The sequence below is a fragment of the Rhinolophus sinicus genome, linkage group LG01 (genome assembly GCF_036562045.2).
Source record: "Rhinolophus sinicus isolate RSC01 linkage group LG01, ASM3656204v1, whole genome shotgun sequence".
Classification (NCBI taxonomy): domain Eukaryota; kingdom Metazoa; phylum Chordata; class Mammalia; order Chiroptera; family Rhinolophidae; genus Rhinolophus; species Rhinolophus sinicus.
The window spans coordinates 57,677,366-57,693,635 of NC_133751.1; the positions used below are offsets into that span (position 1 = coordinate 57,677,366).

General features: G+C 45.8%; 3 protein-coding genes across 12 annotated transcripts in view; 2 read left to right on the forward strand and 1 right to left on the reverse strand.

The window, feature by feature from the left end:
• Positions 1-5,311, forward strand: part of PIGZ (phosphatidylinositol glycan anchor biosynthesis class Z) — a 32,327-nt gene extending 27,016 nt beyond the window's left edge. For all 10 annotated transcript variants that reach the window (XM_074329984.1, XM_074329989.1, XM_074329970.1 and 7 more), the window contains one exon: positions 1,627-5,311. In XM_074329984.1, the coding sequence (XP_074186085.1) occupies positions 1,627-3,182 (1,556 nt within the window). In that variant the 3' untranslated portion in view covers positions 3,183-5,311. The remainder of the gene's footprint in view (positions 1-1,626) is intronic.
• Positions 5,312-6,744: 1,433 nt separating this feature from the next.
• NCBP2AS2 (NCBP2 antisense 2 (head to head)) lies at positions 6,745-7,490 on the reverse strand. Its single transcript, XM_074330017.1, has one exon. The coding sequence runs from the start codon at positions 7,488-7,490 to the stop codon at positions 7,191-7,193; it is 300 nt and encodes a 99-aa protein (XP_074186118.1). The 3' UTR covers positions 6,745-7,190.
• A 163-nt stretch (positions 7,491-7,653) lies between these two features.
• On the forward strand, positions 7,654-16,094 carry NCBP2 (nuclear cap binding protein subunit 2). The gene is made up of 4 exons (XM_019723623.2): positions 7,654-7,786; positions 10,749-10,930; positions 13,795-13,933; positions 14,526-16,094. Exons 1-4 carry the CDS (start codon positions 7,709-7,711, stop codon positions 14,604-14,606), a joined length of 480 nt encoding a protein of 159 aa, XP_019579182.1. The 5' UTR covers positions 7,654-7,708; the 3' UTR covers positions 14,607-16,094.
• The last annotated feature ends 176 nt before the right edge of the window (positions 16,095-16,270 follow it).

Sequence of the window (16,270 nt, forward strand, 5' to 3'; positions counted from 1 at the left end):
GAGACCTTGAGGCTTTTCAGAGGCTTTGGACACATGGCTTCCTCCTCACAGTTCAAGATGGCTGCTTGAGTTCCAGCCATCAAGTCTAAAACCAAGTCTTCCAGCCCATGAAGAGCTAGGCATGCCTGCTCTCTTCAAGGGCATATTTTGAAAGTCACATACCTTTTTCCTATTTCCATTCCATTGGTCAGAATGTATATAGCATGACCACACCTAGTTTCAAAGGAAACTGAAAAATATAGTCTTAATACCTGACCAAACGCTCAGCTAAAGAGACTAAGGAAGAAAGAGGAAATGGATATTGGGGAGACATCCAGCTTTTTCTGGCTCAGGGCTCTACAGGTGTATCTGTTTTATAAGTTGTAAGGTCCAGTCTTCTTTTCCACACTTTATTTTTTTTTAACTCTGACCCAGTAAAAAGCAGCCAGATTGATCTGATCCTAGATTCTGTTCCCATTTCACCTTCTGACATAGAGCAAGAAAATGGCCAAAAGGCTAGAGGAATAAGTAGGAGAAGCAAAGAGCCCTAAACAACCAGCAAGGTTATCAAGCATGAGATGCTGTGGGCTTGGAGCTGAGATGCAGAAATTAAGAATTTGTTTCCCTCTCCCCCACCCTTCAGAGCTCTGGGATACTAGGGCACAGGGTCACAGACCAGCCCCAAGCAGCAAGTACTTTTTAATTACATAAGTACTGTTTGAATATATTCTTCCTATAAAAAATTTAAATACCATCGAGAGAACTAAAGTCACTTTTCACCACAGCCACAATTGCTGTGAAGGGGTTCCCTTCCCCCTTCTCGCACTGCCTATCCTGGATAACAATCATTATTACAGAGAAGGGTTTTTGACTCTGACTTCGGAAACTTTAAGCTCCAAGGAAAGAAATGGAGCCTCCCCCTGCTCCTCCCCTTACACCCTGTGCAAGGCACAATGTCACCCCATGTCCCAGGCGTGGTTCCTCCTGCCCCCTTCACAGGTAGGGCCTCGGAAGTCCCCTACATTCATTTCTATTGCTACATAAAAACTCATCACAAACCTAGCGGCTTAAAACTGTTAGTTCTGTAAATCAGAAGCTCAGCACAGGCTCTCTGCTCAGGGCATCACAAGGTGGAAATCAAGATAAGCGCTGGGCTGAGTTCTTGTCTGGGAGCTCTGGGGGGAAATCTACTTCCAAGTTCATTCTTATTGTTGGATGAATTTGGTTTATTGCAGCTGTGGAACTAAAGTCCTGTTTCCTTGCTGGCTCTCAGCCAGGAGCCGCTCTCAGAGACCACCCACATACCTTGCCAATGGCCCCCTCCATCTTTAAGCCGGCAATGTGCATCAAATCCTTCTCACGGTTTGAATCTTTGATGTCCTCTTCTGCCACCAGCTGGAGAAAATTCTCTGCTTTTAAAGGGCTCACACAGTTACGTCAGGCCCACCTGGGTTATCTTCCTATGTTATGGTCAGCTGTCCCCTGCCACATAACCTAATCACAGGGGTAAAATCCATCATCACAGTCCCAGGGATTATGTGGGGCACGTACATTAGGGGGCTGGAAAATCTTGGGGGCGATCCTAGAATTTTGTCTACCGTATTCTCTGAGCTTGGAACTGGTTCACCTCTGTTTCTCTTTCTACAGAGGACATCTTGGGCGTGGAGGCTGCACGGCCCTGGGAGTTTCAGCCCAGCAGCTCCTGCCGCACAGTGGTCTTCCCACTGCTGACCTCTGGCTCTGCCTTCTGGCTGCTCAGGCTCTGGGAAGAGTGGGGGCCGTGGCCTGGCCTGGTGAGTGGCTATGTGCTGCTGGTGGGGCCCCGGCTCCTCCTTACTGCCCTGTCCTTTGCCCTGGATGTGGCCGTGTACCACCTGGCCCCACTCTGGGGGGCAGAGCGCTGGAACGCCTTGGTCCTGCTGTCTGGTTCCTACGTCACCTTGGTCTTCTACACAAGGACCTTCTCCAATGCCATCGAGGGACTGCTCTTCGCATGGCTTCTGGCACTGGTATCCCGCCGTGTAGCGTGGAGCCCCACACCCAAGAAGCCTGCTCCAGGCCCGTGGTGGCACGGCTGGCTTCTTGGGGGCATCGTGGCGGCTGGCTTCTTCAACCGGCCCACCTTTCTGGCCTTTGCTCTGGTCCCCCTCTTCCTCTGGGGCATTTGTGGAACCATAAATCCTGGCTTCAGGTCCTTGACCAAGGAAGCCCTGGGACTGCTCCCAGGGGCAACCCTCACTGCAGCAGTGTTTGTGGCCGTAGACAGCTGGTATTTCTCCGGTCCATCTAGATCCAGTACCCTTGTGCTCACACCTGCCAACTTCCTGCACTACAACCTGGATCCTCAGAACCTGGCGACACACGGCACACATTTGCGGCTCACTCACCTGGCAGTCAATGGCTTCCTGCTCTTCGGGATACTGCATGCCCAAGCCCTGCGGGCTGCGTGGCAACAGCTGCAAGCCTGCCTCCAGGCCTTTGCACGAACGGGCTTCCTGAGGGTGCTGGACGCCCGGAGCCTGCTGTCCAGCCCCCAGCCACACCTCCTGCTCCTCTACTTCATGCCTCTGGCCCTGCTCTCTGCCTTTAGCCACCAGGAAGCTCGGTTCCTGATCCCCCTCGTGGTCCCCCTGGTCCTGCTATGTAGTCCACAGACACAACCTGTGCCCTGCAAGGGCACCCTGGTCCTCTTCAATGTCCTGGGTGCCGTCTTCTTCGGCTGCCTGCACCAGGGGGGGCTGGTGCCAGGCCTGCAGCTCCTGGAGCGTGTGGTTCACGCACCTGCGCCCCCGAGCATGCCCACCCGCTACATACTGCTGTTCACCCACACCTACATGCCCCCCCGCCACCTCCTACACCTGTCAGGCCCGCGGGCATACGTGGAGCTGGTGGACATGGCGGGCACTGAAGACCAGGTCCTGTGTCAAGCCCTGAACAATGTCACCAGACAACCAGCCTGCCAGGTGGCCACTCAGTCGTGGCTCTGCCGCCTTTTTGTGGTGACCCCTGGCACCACCCGATCTGCCCTGGAGAAATGCAGCTTCCCTCTCAGGAGTGAGACACTCGTGTTTCCCCACTTGACTCTGGAGGACCCACCAGCCCTGTCCTCCCTGCTGAGTGGGGCCTGGAGGACCCATCTCAGCCTTCACATCCTGGAGCTGGGGGAGAAGCCTGACAATATGACAGAAAAGCCACTGCTGTAGGTGACGGCACCACTCCACATTCTATGGAGTAGGTAGCTGAGCTGGAACAAAGTCTTCATTCTCTTCCTTTTATTTCCCTTCTAGAATTCTCACCACTGACTCTCCTGCGCACAGCTTTTGGGCGCTCTACCCTCTGGGTAATCTGGCATCTTTTCCCCTCAAAGACCAAATATCTGACCAGTCACAGACCTGATGCCAAGGTCCCAAAAGAACCTGGTATAACCATAACCGATGGTGCCTAATGTCAGTTCCTGCCCTATACCTTCCAGCCACTGGGACGTTTTAAATATATGATAGTACCTGGTTGTGAAGAGACAACCGTCTGTTAATGACATTCCTGAATGACCTCCTCCAAACCTTCTAGATGCCTTACCTTTTGCTGTCATGACAACCCTTTGGCTTCCTAGATACCTAGGAGGAGGTAATGTGGTGATGTAGACAGAGTAGGCAGCTCAGATTCAGGGGACCTGAGTTCTAGTGCCTGGTCTGCCACCCACTGGCTGTGTGATCTTAAGAAAACCCCTTCCCCTCACCCAGCCTCAGTTTCCCAACCTGTACAATGGATCAGAGAATCTCTGAGGTGTCTGCCAGCTAACACTGTGTCATTCCTGGGTCTGCAGCACATGTCCCCTGGTTAGACAAACACATCTCTCCCAAAGCGCTTTAAGCAGCAGAGTGGGTGTGGTGGTGCATTTAATTGCACTTTGGTGACTACTAGTTCAGTATTCAGTTATTACCAAAACAAGTAGTTCTGGAATTTTTCTCCCCACTCCCTCCTACTCCTGTTCCTGAGAGAAGTGGTGGGACATTTGGCATCTCACTCTTTAAGGATTCTTATCCCAGATTGGGGACCCTAGATGTTTTCCCTCCTCAGCCTGTCCCAGTGGGAGTGGAAAGCACACGATGTTCAGTCCGTATCTGGCAGCACTTGCAGTCTACCTGGTGCTCCCAGAGGCTTTTCTTCTTACATGTGACCTCGAACCACTCGAAGGGCCTGTCTGAAACCTTTCTTCACAGGATAGAGAGCAAATCCCATGCCAAACCAACACCTGCTGCTTTGGTGGAAGGCATCACACCCCTGAGCATGTTGCTTCCCACAAGTGTACCCCCTACCCAGTCCACTGGGAACATGAGGAGCTGTGCCACTACACCTGTCCTCATTCTCCTTCCTCACAACTCTTACCATCTCATGGGATCAAGAGGTACCCAGGCCACAGAGATCAGTGAGCAGGAGCTCAGCACAGAGCAGGAGACCAAACTCGACAAACGGCCGAGACTGAGTCCTTTTCTAATCCTGCCTTCTGCTGGCTAAAGTCTTGGGTCATCTTAAAGCTACCCTCTTACAGGCGTACTGCTCTGTAACTGCTGCTAGGGTCGCAGGTCACAACGTCCTCAGGACGCCAACCCCAAGGAAGAGACAGCTGTTGGTGTGCTGGTCAGTGTTTAGCAGCCTGTTCTCTAGGGCAAAACAAAGCCCTAATTTGCAGCATTTGCCAATTTCCATGGTGTAAATACTCCCACATGGCTGATTCCAACTACTACTGTGTTTCCCCCAAAATAGGACCTGACCGGAAAATAAGCCCTAGCATGATTTTTCAGGATGACATCCCCTGAACATAAGCCCTAATGCATCTTTTGGAGCAAAACTTAATATAGGACCCGGCCTTATTTTCAGGGAAACACGGTAAAATGATGTTTCTGAACTTTGGGAGGTGCCAAGGATCTGCTCTCATAAGACAGTACAAGCTGGTTCTAGCACTGTCGGCCATTTCCCTGCTTTCAATGCTATTGACCCATTTGTGACAATTCGTCATTCTCATGGTTTATGTTTTTGCTGTGAACTTGTGATTTGACTTCCTACCCCTAGTGCTTAGCACCATCTCTGGCACAGAGCATTTATTTACTTTACAGCCAAAGATGGCATTTCTGCCCAGATTAAAAACCAAGTGCCACCTTGGAGACACCCAAGACTCTAGAGTCCCAAACTCCTTGGGGCTTCTTGGGACTTCCGCCTCTTCCCTTCCCCAGCTGGGTCCACAATCTCAGAATTCCCTGGAGAAACTCGGGGTGTAGCAGTCCATGTAGATTGTGGTGGTCTGAACTCTAATAAATTTGACTGCAAAATGTTGGTAGCTGTGTGGTATCTAAAGATGAGTCAGAATTGCTCTGCAGGACGATGGGGTGAGTTGCTTCCCTGCTTCACTTTCTGACAGATCTTAGAAAAGCTTGAATGGCATGATGGGAGACTGTTGCCACTGGGGGTGGTGGAAAGAATTTGGTCTGTTTCTTTAGTAATAGGGTAACTAGTGGGATGGCAAGTCACTGACTACAAACAAGGGAGGCTTTTCCAGTGAAGGGGGGCAAAGAGCAGTCATCTCTAGAACAGAAAGGACCCAGTTTTCTCTCTGCTCCAACTCCTTCTACAGAAATAGAGGGAACTTAACTTCTTACATACTTTTTCCACACACACACACACACACACAAAAAGAACAATGGCCCCTTTTCTTGCTTTCCTTACTAAATGGCCAGCCTAGAAATTTCATTTCTTCCTGCACTGCTTCCATTTTTGTCTCTTCTAGGAAAAGACCGAACAGTGACTGTGCTTGTTTATGTTGAGCTTAGGGGTTGGGCTGGGGACTGCTCATATCCTGCTGCTCTGATTTCCAGAGACCAACGAGGCAGACAAAGCAGGAGAGTAAACAAGCTTCTCAGGCTCCTCACTGCCAGGCTCCAAGGAGAATCCAGTGAGTCGCCTCTGGTTTGGGAGAAGGATTTCTCCTCTGACGGGAGGAGAGGACAGGATGCCAAACCAGGACTTTGGTTATTAGGAGAATGGGATTTGTGGCCTCAGGGGATTAAAGAGCAGCACCTGATGAGAGACTGGACATTAGGAAAGAGGACAAGCTACTTTAGCTTCTCCATCCCCAGGGCAGGTCTCCAGCCCTATCCAACTTCCTATGACTGTCAGAAAGGCCAGAGTTTAAATTCTGTTTGGTCACCAGCCAGTCTAAAAGCTTCTCCTGTGGCTTCGAGTTTTCTAGATTGCATGATTACCTCAGTAGCCTAATTAGAGGTGATCAGAAATTCAGTCAGAAGCCTCAAATGACAGAACATTTCTGTATACAATGGATTTCCTAATCGTGGGTCCATTAGTTGGACCACAGTCTTTAGATTGTATCCCAGACTCTGTAAAATGGGGAATAGGAATCCAGGGAGCTTGTTCCTTGGTAGGCAGTAGTCCTAACACCCACTTGGGGTTAGAGGAGAGGGGAGGACTTGAAGGTCAGGGGAAATGCTGTAGTGAGATGATTATGGACTTAGGTCCTGGAGTCAAACGCCTGTATTCACATCCCTCTCTGTAAGGCCACGGGCAACTTAAGTAGCCTACACTTCCTCATATGAAATCGGTTGTAAGGAGTGAGACAACCCACACAGAGTGCAATTAGCAAGTGCCTGCACAGAGTAAGCACTCAGCATGTGCCAACTAGTATGTCCATGGGCCTACAGTCCCCAGGAATCCTAATCTATCCTGCCAGAGAAGTACCACACGCATACCCATTACTCAGCTCACACATTTAATTAGAGGGCTTTGGCAGCTGCAGGGTTGTCTTTCCATCCATGATCTCCGTGGAAGCAGTGCCCTACTCCATCAGGGCCGAGGCAGCATCATCTATCACGAGTTTCAGGCCTATTCACAGAGGGCAGATTCACTTTCGGGCTGAGGTCCATGGCTCTCTGTACCTGGTGTATCAGGGCCCAGCTAGCATGTGTTCATATCTGCTGGGCTTCGGGGACTTTCTTCACACACTGTGCCCCGTCCGATCACAGGGTTACATCCGGGATGTCGGTTTGGCCTGGGCTCTATGATGAGTGGGCCTCCGTAGGTTGACAATCAGAATGAGTCAGGATTCAAAGCGGTGCGCAGTGCCCGGGATGACTCCTTAGCGCCGAGGCCTGTGTCGATCCCAGACGGGAAATCCGACAACCTCTGCTCGGCCCAACCCGGCTTTAGGGGTTTGCGCCCGGGCCCCTCTGGCTACCTGGTGGTGACCGCGGGCGTTCCCGAAGGCCACGGCGTAACTCCTGAGTGAAGGTGTCTCTGAAGCGGGCAGCGCGGCGGCCCAGGGAGCTCGCGGGCCCAGCCGTGAGGCCTCGCAGGCGCCGGGCCGCGTCCTGGCCGCGCAGCTGGGCCTGGAGCAGCGCGAAGGCGGTGAGCTGCGCTGCACGCCGGATGGGCCGCGACTCCGACAGGCGTTCCACCAGCTGCGGGCTGTGCAGCAAGACCGCCAACAGCCTCCGAAGCACCATCCTCAGACTCAGCCGGAACCGAAGCTCGCCGCTCTGGCTTCTGATCGGCGATGTGAGTCAACGGACCACGTTACGCACGCACCGCCAGGTGATGACACTGCAGCGCTGGGATTGGTCCGCAGGATACCGACTTTTCTGCAGCCACCTCCGGCCGTTTCTGGTTCCGCCGCCGCTCGTTGTTACCGGAGTGGCAGTGTCCTCGTCCACTTCTCTGCAAGATGTCGGGTGGCCTCCTGAAGGCGCTGCGCAGTGACTCCTATGTGGAACTGAGCCAGTACCGGGACCAGCACTTCTGGGTAAGGGAGGCAGGACCACGAGAAGGGAAGGCCTTGGGCCAAAACGCTGAGAATCGGTTTACTCTTGTCTCATTGTGTCGTCTCCCATTCTCTAGTTTCCCGAAACCTGAAGTGAAGCCCCGGTGCCTGCTGGGAAATGGATGCTGAAAGGGCCTTGGGATGTCACTAAATCCCCTTCTCTCATAGAAAGGGAAGTTGAGGCTCCTTTCCCAGTCCCTTGCAGCCGCTCCCTCTTCCCAGACCAGTGCAGAGAGGTTCGAGCGGCAGTAGTGGTGGCTCGCGTTTTCGTGGGCTGTGTCTCGAGGTGATTTTGTGATGAGGGGAAGGGGTGTCCCTTTGACACCTGGAGTATGTGGAATCGCCTTCCAGACTCAGATACCGGGGCTTTTTAAAAATTTTAAATTAGATTATCTAAACTGCCCTTTGACGCTTCGAGCCCTTTCCTTGGTGTAGTAGAATGGTCCTACAAAGTTCTACGCGATGGGCGGGAGACACAAAGTTTAGCCCCTCTTTCCACCTTTGGGGAGCCCTCAGAGTGGGAAGGTGGACCAGCCAAGCTAGGCACGTTGCATCTGGATGTCAACATTAGAGAACAGAGGGGTTTCAGAAGAGGAAAATTTTAGTTCGGCATGTCATAGATTTTGTATAAAAAGGGAAGGCTAAAGGTATTCCAGGTGGGCTCCTCGGTGTCAGCAAAGGCAGGGGTCGGGTGGAGCGACACTCATTAACCACTGGCTGCTTAGTATTTTTATGGAGTGCTGTTGCTGAAGCCATCTGCTAAGCTCTAGAGGGAGCGGGAGGGAAGACAGTTTCCGCACTCTGAGTTTATAATCTTCTAGTAGGGATTGTAAATGGAGTCAAGTAATCATAATCCAGGGCAGAAATGATGAGTGGAAAGGGAGGGGCTGTGAGAATTCTGAAAAGGGTGACACTTGTGACTAGGAAAGGAGAGGGCACATGTAGAGGAGGGTCGGTGTGGACAATGTGCAAAAATGTTAGTAGGGTAGGGAAAAGGACATTTTGTTTGAGGCCAAATTGAGGAAGATCTTAAATTCATACTCAGCCATTTAAAAATGCTTTTATATAATATGCCAGGCATGATTTTCACATCTGTCACTTACAGTTCTCATTACTTTAGAAAGTTCCACATCACAACCATCTTGAATTTCAAGCATCCTGCCAAACTGAGACTGAAAGGATTCGACTTTCTCTACATTCATCTCTGCAGTCTAAAGCCTGTAGCTTTATTTAGGTAGTAAATAAGATACTGTCATGCGAAATTTCTAGCGTTCTCCTGAATGGAATCCACATTAATATCATACCTTAAATAAGTACTTACACCACAGTTGTCTTAAGCCATAGGCTATTTGGACATTACTTACTTGTGTGAGAAAAAAAGAAAAAAGCATTAATACAAATAAAGTGAATCTGCTTTATCTAATGTATAATTCCAAAGTTCTGAAAACTTATTTTTAATGTAGAATGTCCTGTGGACTTTTAAAGGAAGTATTGGATAGGGTATAAGACTGGGTTTGGATTCCAGCTATACCTACAGAATAGCTATGAGACCCTGGACAAGTATGTAACTGTCTTTCCTCAGGTGTAAAATGAGGATTAATTAGGACCTACCTCTTTCGGAGAATTAAATGAGATCTCATAGCTGAAAGTCTCTGACCTGTAGTCCCGTGATTCTCCGTAGAGGGAGTTGTACTGTTTCTTCTGTGTGGGTATATTCATACTTTTTAAAAATATAACTTGGGCATACCCTTCACGTTGTTCTATACTTTGATCTTTTTTCACTTTGTTCACTATCTTGGAGATGTTCAGCATCACAGCATGTGGATGCACCTTTTTCTTGGGACTGCATAGTTTTGTATTTATTGATGTACTATAATTTATTGCATCCTTTTGCTTTTGATACGAGTTTAGATGGTTTCTCTGTTCTACCACTGGAAGTGAGCACATGAGACCTGTTACTCTGAGCAGTGTGCTGCAAAGCATTCAGAGATGAATCCAAAGTCTTAACAATTTTCAGAGTGAAGACTGGATCAGCATTATATATGGAGTAGTAAATGAAGGGAGGCCTCTAGGGGAAATGCTCTGGAGGCCGGAATATGGTTCTGCTCAGCTACTTTCCAAGCCGGAATACCACTGTGTAGCTGATGTTAGAGCCCTAACGGGTCTGAAGGGCCTGAGAGCTGGTCAGCTGGTAGCCTTCTATTTAATCAGCATTTGTCCTGCCCAGCGTGGAGGCTAAAAGATTAGGTCTAAGGATGGCCACGCTGGTTTCTTTGAAGGAATCTAAAAATAATCATGTCTGACCCATGATGAGTCATCTTGTCCCCAGGAATTGTCAGGTGTGTTGGCTGAAGCCCAGTTATATTCCTGTCTCTGGCTTCATCCTGCCTTCCAAATTAGGAAGCCTGTCAAGAAAATGAGATCTCTTGTCTTTAGTGAACACTACGTTTTCTCCTAAACTCAGAACAATATGTAAGCATGTAAACGAAGCAATTGTTGCTTTGAACATTCTCTATGGGAGTATTACAGGGGTACCCTATCTCTGCAAATTATTTACTTTTCACTACAAAGGATAAAAAGGCCCTTTCTAATATCTTGGTTCAGGATGTGGAAATTAAACTTGGGCCATTAGAGAAGAAGCCAGTTCGGAGGAGATGGAGTGTGCAGGGAAAAGACATGCCACTTGTGTGGCTGTGGTGCAGGAGGAGGAGGGCTATATGCAGTGTAACTTGCAAGCCACAGCCCTCTACTAACAGCAGTCTGGACTTTGCATAAGTGCTTCATAGATTGTGAACACCCCCCAGAAAGGGATTTGGCGTGGATTGGGTGATGAGAGAAGCTGATTCCCCAATCAGAATTAATGAAAGTTTTCCCATACTTAGGAATACTATTTAAGCAGGGCTTTTCTTGGATGCTACTAACTTTTTCTCTATTTGAAATTTAGGGTGACATTGAAGAACAGGAAAAATTACTGAAGAAAAGCTGTACGTTGTATGTTGGAAATCTTTCCTTTTACACAACTGAAGAACAAATCTATGAACTCTTCAGCAAAAGTGGTGACATAAAGAAAATCATTATGGGCCTGGATAAAATGAAGAAAACAGCATGTGGTTTCTGCTTTGTGGAGTATCCTGCCTATGTATCTGATGTACCTGTTGGATGGGGGTGGGGCCTAGAGTGGTTAGTCACCTGTTTAAAAAATGAGTGAGGCTGTTCGCTACTTAGCATTATCTCTACCTCTCCTCCCTTCCTCTATCTCCTACCTTCTGTCCAGTGTCCTTACACTCTCACATTGTGAAAGCTGGTAATATTAACGTTCTGTTCTGAAATCCATGCTTTGTTTATAGTTTTGTGTGTTTTTTATTGGGGAAGGGGAACAGGACTTTATTGGGGAACAGTGCACTTCCAGGCCTTTTTTCCAAGTCAAGTTGTCCTTTAAGTCTTAGTTGTGGAGGGCGCAGCTCAGCTCCTGGTCCAGTTGCCCTTGCTAGTTGTAGGGGGCACAGCCCCCCATCCCTTGCGGGAGTCGAACCAGCAACCTTGTGGTTGAGAAGATGCACTCCAACCAACTGAGCCATCCAGGAGCTCAGCGGCAGCTCAGCTCAAGGTGTCGTGTTCAATCTTAGTTGCAGGGGGTGCTGCCCACCATCCGTTAGGGACTTGAGGAATTGAACTGGCAACCTTGTGGTTGATAGCCCGGGCTCCAACCAACTGAGCCATTCGGGAGGCAGCTCAGCTCAAGGTGCCGTGTTCAATCTTAGTTGCAGGGGGCGCTGCCTACCATCCCTTGCGGGACTCGAGGCGTCTAACCGGCAACCTTGTGGTTGAGAGCTAACTGGCGCATGTGGGAATCGAACTGGCAGCCTTCAGAGTTAGGAGCACGGAGCTCCAACCACCTGAGCCACTGGGCAGGCCCCATATAGTTGATTCTTTAAGAAAAATAATGTTTCAAGAATATATGCTCATGGTGTTTAAAAACATCAAGGGTATAGTGGAAATAAAATCTGTACCATTCTAAGCCCAGAGACAATCTGTTACCAGTCTCTTGGGTTTCTTTCCAGAAGTAACATTCCTGTGGATTTGTGATAGCATACTATATACAGTATTTTTTTCACTTAGAGATTGTTTCATGTTAGCACTTGTAGGTCTACCTCTTTTTAAAATGGCTGTAGAGTATGTTATTTCATTATATTAGATGTACAAGTATATAACTTGATTTTATAGGTCAGAACCAAAACTGTATTTACTTGTGATCATTTATTCTCTCCCTGGAAACTACAAATATTGGACCTCCTGAATTTCTTTTTTTTCTCTAATATTTTTCTTTTTTGGTCATTTTGTTTTATATTCTGAGAAATTTCCCATACCTGACTTGTATTTTGATTTTTTTTTTCTGTGCCCTGAATTATCTTTCTTTTGGATAGATTTATGTTGTAAATTTTCCTTAAATGTCTGGTGGTCCTTAGATTCTGATCATAATTAGGCAAAAGAAGGCTGATTTTATGGACCTAGGCAGAGGTTCTCTCTCAAGTTGCTGCTTTATCTTTGGGATATGTAGGTTTCCCAAATGCCAGAATGAAGGGGATTGTATTTTGGCCTGCTGATATCAAAGACAGTGCCCTAGTTCCTCCAGACAGTTCATCGGGAATTCTACCATTTTATTTGTATTTGCCTGGGTTTAGATGCCCTCCTGCTAGCAGGTCTTCTTCCCACATAGAGACCATCAGTTAAACCCTTTTTGCAGACTCACTTATTCAACTTTGAATTAAAGAGCTTCTTCGGTCTCCTTTAAGCCCCTTCAGAATATTTCAGACTTTGTTTTACCCATTAGCACTCCCATCAGTTTTTGTTGAATCGCTAGTCTGCTAATAGCCTCTTTTATTCTCTGGGTGTATGTTTCTTTTCTATTTTAATTGGGATCTTGAGAATGAAAGGAGAGAAATGTGCTCCCCATCAGCTTGAAGCAGAAGCCCCACTTTTGATTTTGGTATCTGATTTGTGCAAGTTTCTCCCTTCTTACATTCTCCCTTTAGATGCAGGACCAGAGTGCCCAGGTTTTGCTTTTGCCTCTGGTAGCAACAGCATACAATAGTCACAGGGGACAGGGAGAACAATGAAAACACAAAAGGCAAAGAAAATCCACCTCCAAGATAATCATCAGTCTCTTGAGAACTGAAGTATTTTTGCATTTGTCTTGTAGGTCAGAGATCAATCATAATGGCAAATACCCGAAAAAGAGGCTGCCATGGCCAGTGTTCTTTTTCTGTTTGCCTTTTTAGGGTGCATTGCACAAAAAATTATTGAATGCCCACTAGGCATCACATAGATGCTGGACACTGAATTTCATCAAGTGTTTCCCTATCTGTCTAATTAAAAGACAGACAAGGGGAAAAAGTCTAGATCAGCATTTTCTAAACCCAGCTAATAATCATAATTGCTTGTAGAGATTTTTTTTAAAATATACCAGCCCAAAGATGGTATTAAATAGGTAAGATCTGATTAAATAGGTTTGGGAACTACTAATCTGAGTTATATACTTGAGTCTTTCCTTCTAATGAAATGCAATGGCAATTCTATATGCATTGTGATCCTCTCTTTCATTAAGGTTGCTCCTGAATATACAGCTCTGAATTTGGATGCTGTTGTTTCCTTGGATATGAAGTATGCATTTTGTGGTCTAAATCTGCACTGAACATATTTTACATTTTGCAAACCAAAACATAGGGACAGTGGGACCAAATAATTATTAACAGGATTATCCAGGAAATCTTGATCAATGTAGCCATAGATAAGTGTCACATTTGATTCTTTAAGTGCTTCTGGACCAATCTCAAACAGGCACGCACAAGCCAAACTATTGTCTTTAAATTCTATCTGGCTGGATTAGTTTTTGTACTTCACAACTCAGCTTCATTTATTAGATGTTGCTTCGTGTATTTCCAAAAACATCTGGAGAAATACCATAGTGTTCCTTAATTCTTAAACTTAAGATACTATTCACGAGCAGATGCAGAAAATGCCATGCGGTACATAAATGGAACTCGCCTGGATGACCGGATCATTCGCACAGACTGGGATGCAGGCTTTAAGGAGGGCAGACAGTACGGCCGTGGACGGTCTGGGGGCCAGGTACGCAGGACAGTCCTCTGGGCTCAGCCTTTGCCTGCAATTCCAATCCTAATGACAAGTGTTTCATCAATTTGTATTTGCTCTTTTAAAAATAACTTGCTGCATATAACCTTGGCTTGAAGTAAATCTGAAATCACCCATTGGGATTGGTCAATTATTTTCTTAAGCCGTTCTGTACATTTCTACAAGCAACTCTTACCGGACTTTTCTAGGGGTTAGATTATTTTCCACCTGCAAAAGTATCTAGAGAAAAGCAAAATGCACTAAAATGAGTTTTAAGTTTTTAATTTTAAAATAAATAGCCTAATTTAAGTACTTACTTGGAATGTGCTATTTTTTAATGCTGGTGAATATGTGCCTGATGTTTGATTAAAAAAAAAAAATATACACACACACACATATGTATGGTAGTCTTCTTAGATAATTTTGCAAGGCAGTTAAGCATATATAAGTTGCTTAAAACAATTGTGTCCTCTTTGAGTGTTCACATTATGACATCTGAAACCTCAGCTGTATGTCTGACATATTTGTGGGAGGCGTATTTGTTCCACCGATCTTCTCTATATTGTAACTTGTGTTCTTTTCATTTAAGGTACGAGATGAGTATCGGCAGGACTATGACGCTGGCAGGGGGGGCTATGGAAAACTGGCCCAAAAAACCAATGAGCGGTGAGAGCCCCATCTTGAAAAACGCACTCCTCTGGCCTGTTGAATTTGACCTACGTTACCCAAGGTCTGCAAACCTGCCCATTTTCACCAAGCTTTGATCAATGTCTCTCCTGAACTGGAAACCTCTGAAAATTATTAAAGGACAGAATCTAAAATAATGCCTTTAATTCTATAGTCTTAGCAATGTGTCAAGTTACTAGAATGATTTTCTTACCAGGTCAAAAACTATGTTCCCTGGCAACAGATTTAATCTATAATATTGACCTATCAGCCATCAACACCATATGTCTTTTAGGAAGACTGGGGAAAAAATTTTAATTTGTTTACTATGTTGGCATCTAAGTAGGTTCATGGTCTACACTGGAGCCTAGAATTATTTTAAAAATTTAAGTTTTTATGAGATCAAGTTGAATAAATGAGTTTTGCTATGTTGTATAGCTTTGCTCTAAGTTAGAAACAGATGTTTCACAACTGAATTTGTTTCTGTGTTGAATTCTAAGCTCTAAAGGCAAACTTAACCAAAATAATTGGTGCAAAAGCTGTAGACAGTCCCAGGGGACACCACCTGCTTACATGCTATATATAATCAGGAAATAGGTACAGGGCTTGAAGGGTATTTACTAAACACATTTTTCAAAAGATGTGTTTTTCCTAAAGCTAAAAAAAAAACAAATATTACGGAGATCCTCAAATACTCTATGGGAAGTGGGGGACACTGTCAGTAGGAAATGGGATGAAATAACAAAGGATGTTGTCTTGACATAATGAAGGTTGCTGTGAGGGCCAGGAGATTTATTCTTTTCATTTCCAGAGTGATCTTGGGAATGGAGTGGGTTTTAAAAAGAGCTTGACGATCAAGAGAATGCCTAACAAAAACGATCAGAAATGCTCCCCTCAGGAAATGTGTTTTGGTCAATTCTCATGTTGGAAGTCTATCTTCTTTTTTTCCCTAATTGTGCTTACTGAGTTTCAGAGCCTTGATAGTGAGCTAATGGTCTTTATAGAGAGGGCAGTCTAGAGTAATTATTTTGCATTTGTAAGGAAAGGTGATTTCTCTCTAATACTATGTGAACTATTGGTCATTTAAAATTGCGAATCTAGTATAATTTTCCCTGACATAAGTGAAATTTTTTCATCTAGCAACAGTATCTCTAAGCTTCCCATAGTTTGTGAAACTTGGGGCTGAAGTATCTCAAATGTGACACCAGTTAAATATAGCTTTTCTCATTAAATTGAAACTGGTTATTTGATTTTTTTTTAAAGAGCTACTAGTATAATTACTTTTAAGTGCTTAGGAAAAAATACTTGCAAATATTTAATTTCATGAGGACATACTATTCATTTTTTAAATTTGTTTTTACACTAGTTTGAATTAATATATTTTATATTCTTTTTGTAGTAAAATATAACTCAGATTTTTACAGGCCTTAAAACCACAGGTTGTCTGAATCATGTCTTCTGTAACAGATTTCAATAAAGTTGGACCAACTTATCATTGTCTGTACCTATTTCCTCACCTATAAAGAGGGTTATTTGAATCCTCTTACTCTGGGATATTTATGAATGTATTTTTGGGAGAATCTGAATAATGTGCAGAATTTTCATGTGCATTTTGACAGTTACCTAATGTGGGAGCCACAAGTCACGTGTAGCTAATTAACTAAATGA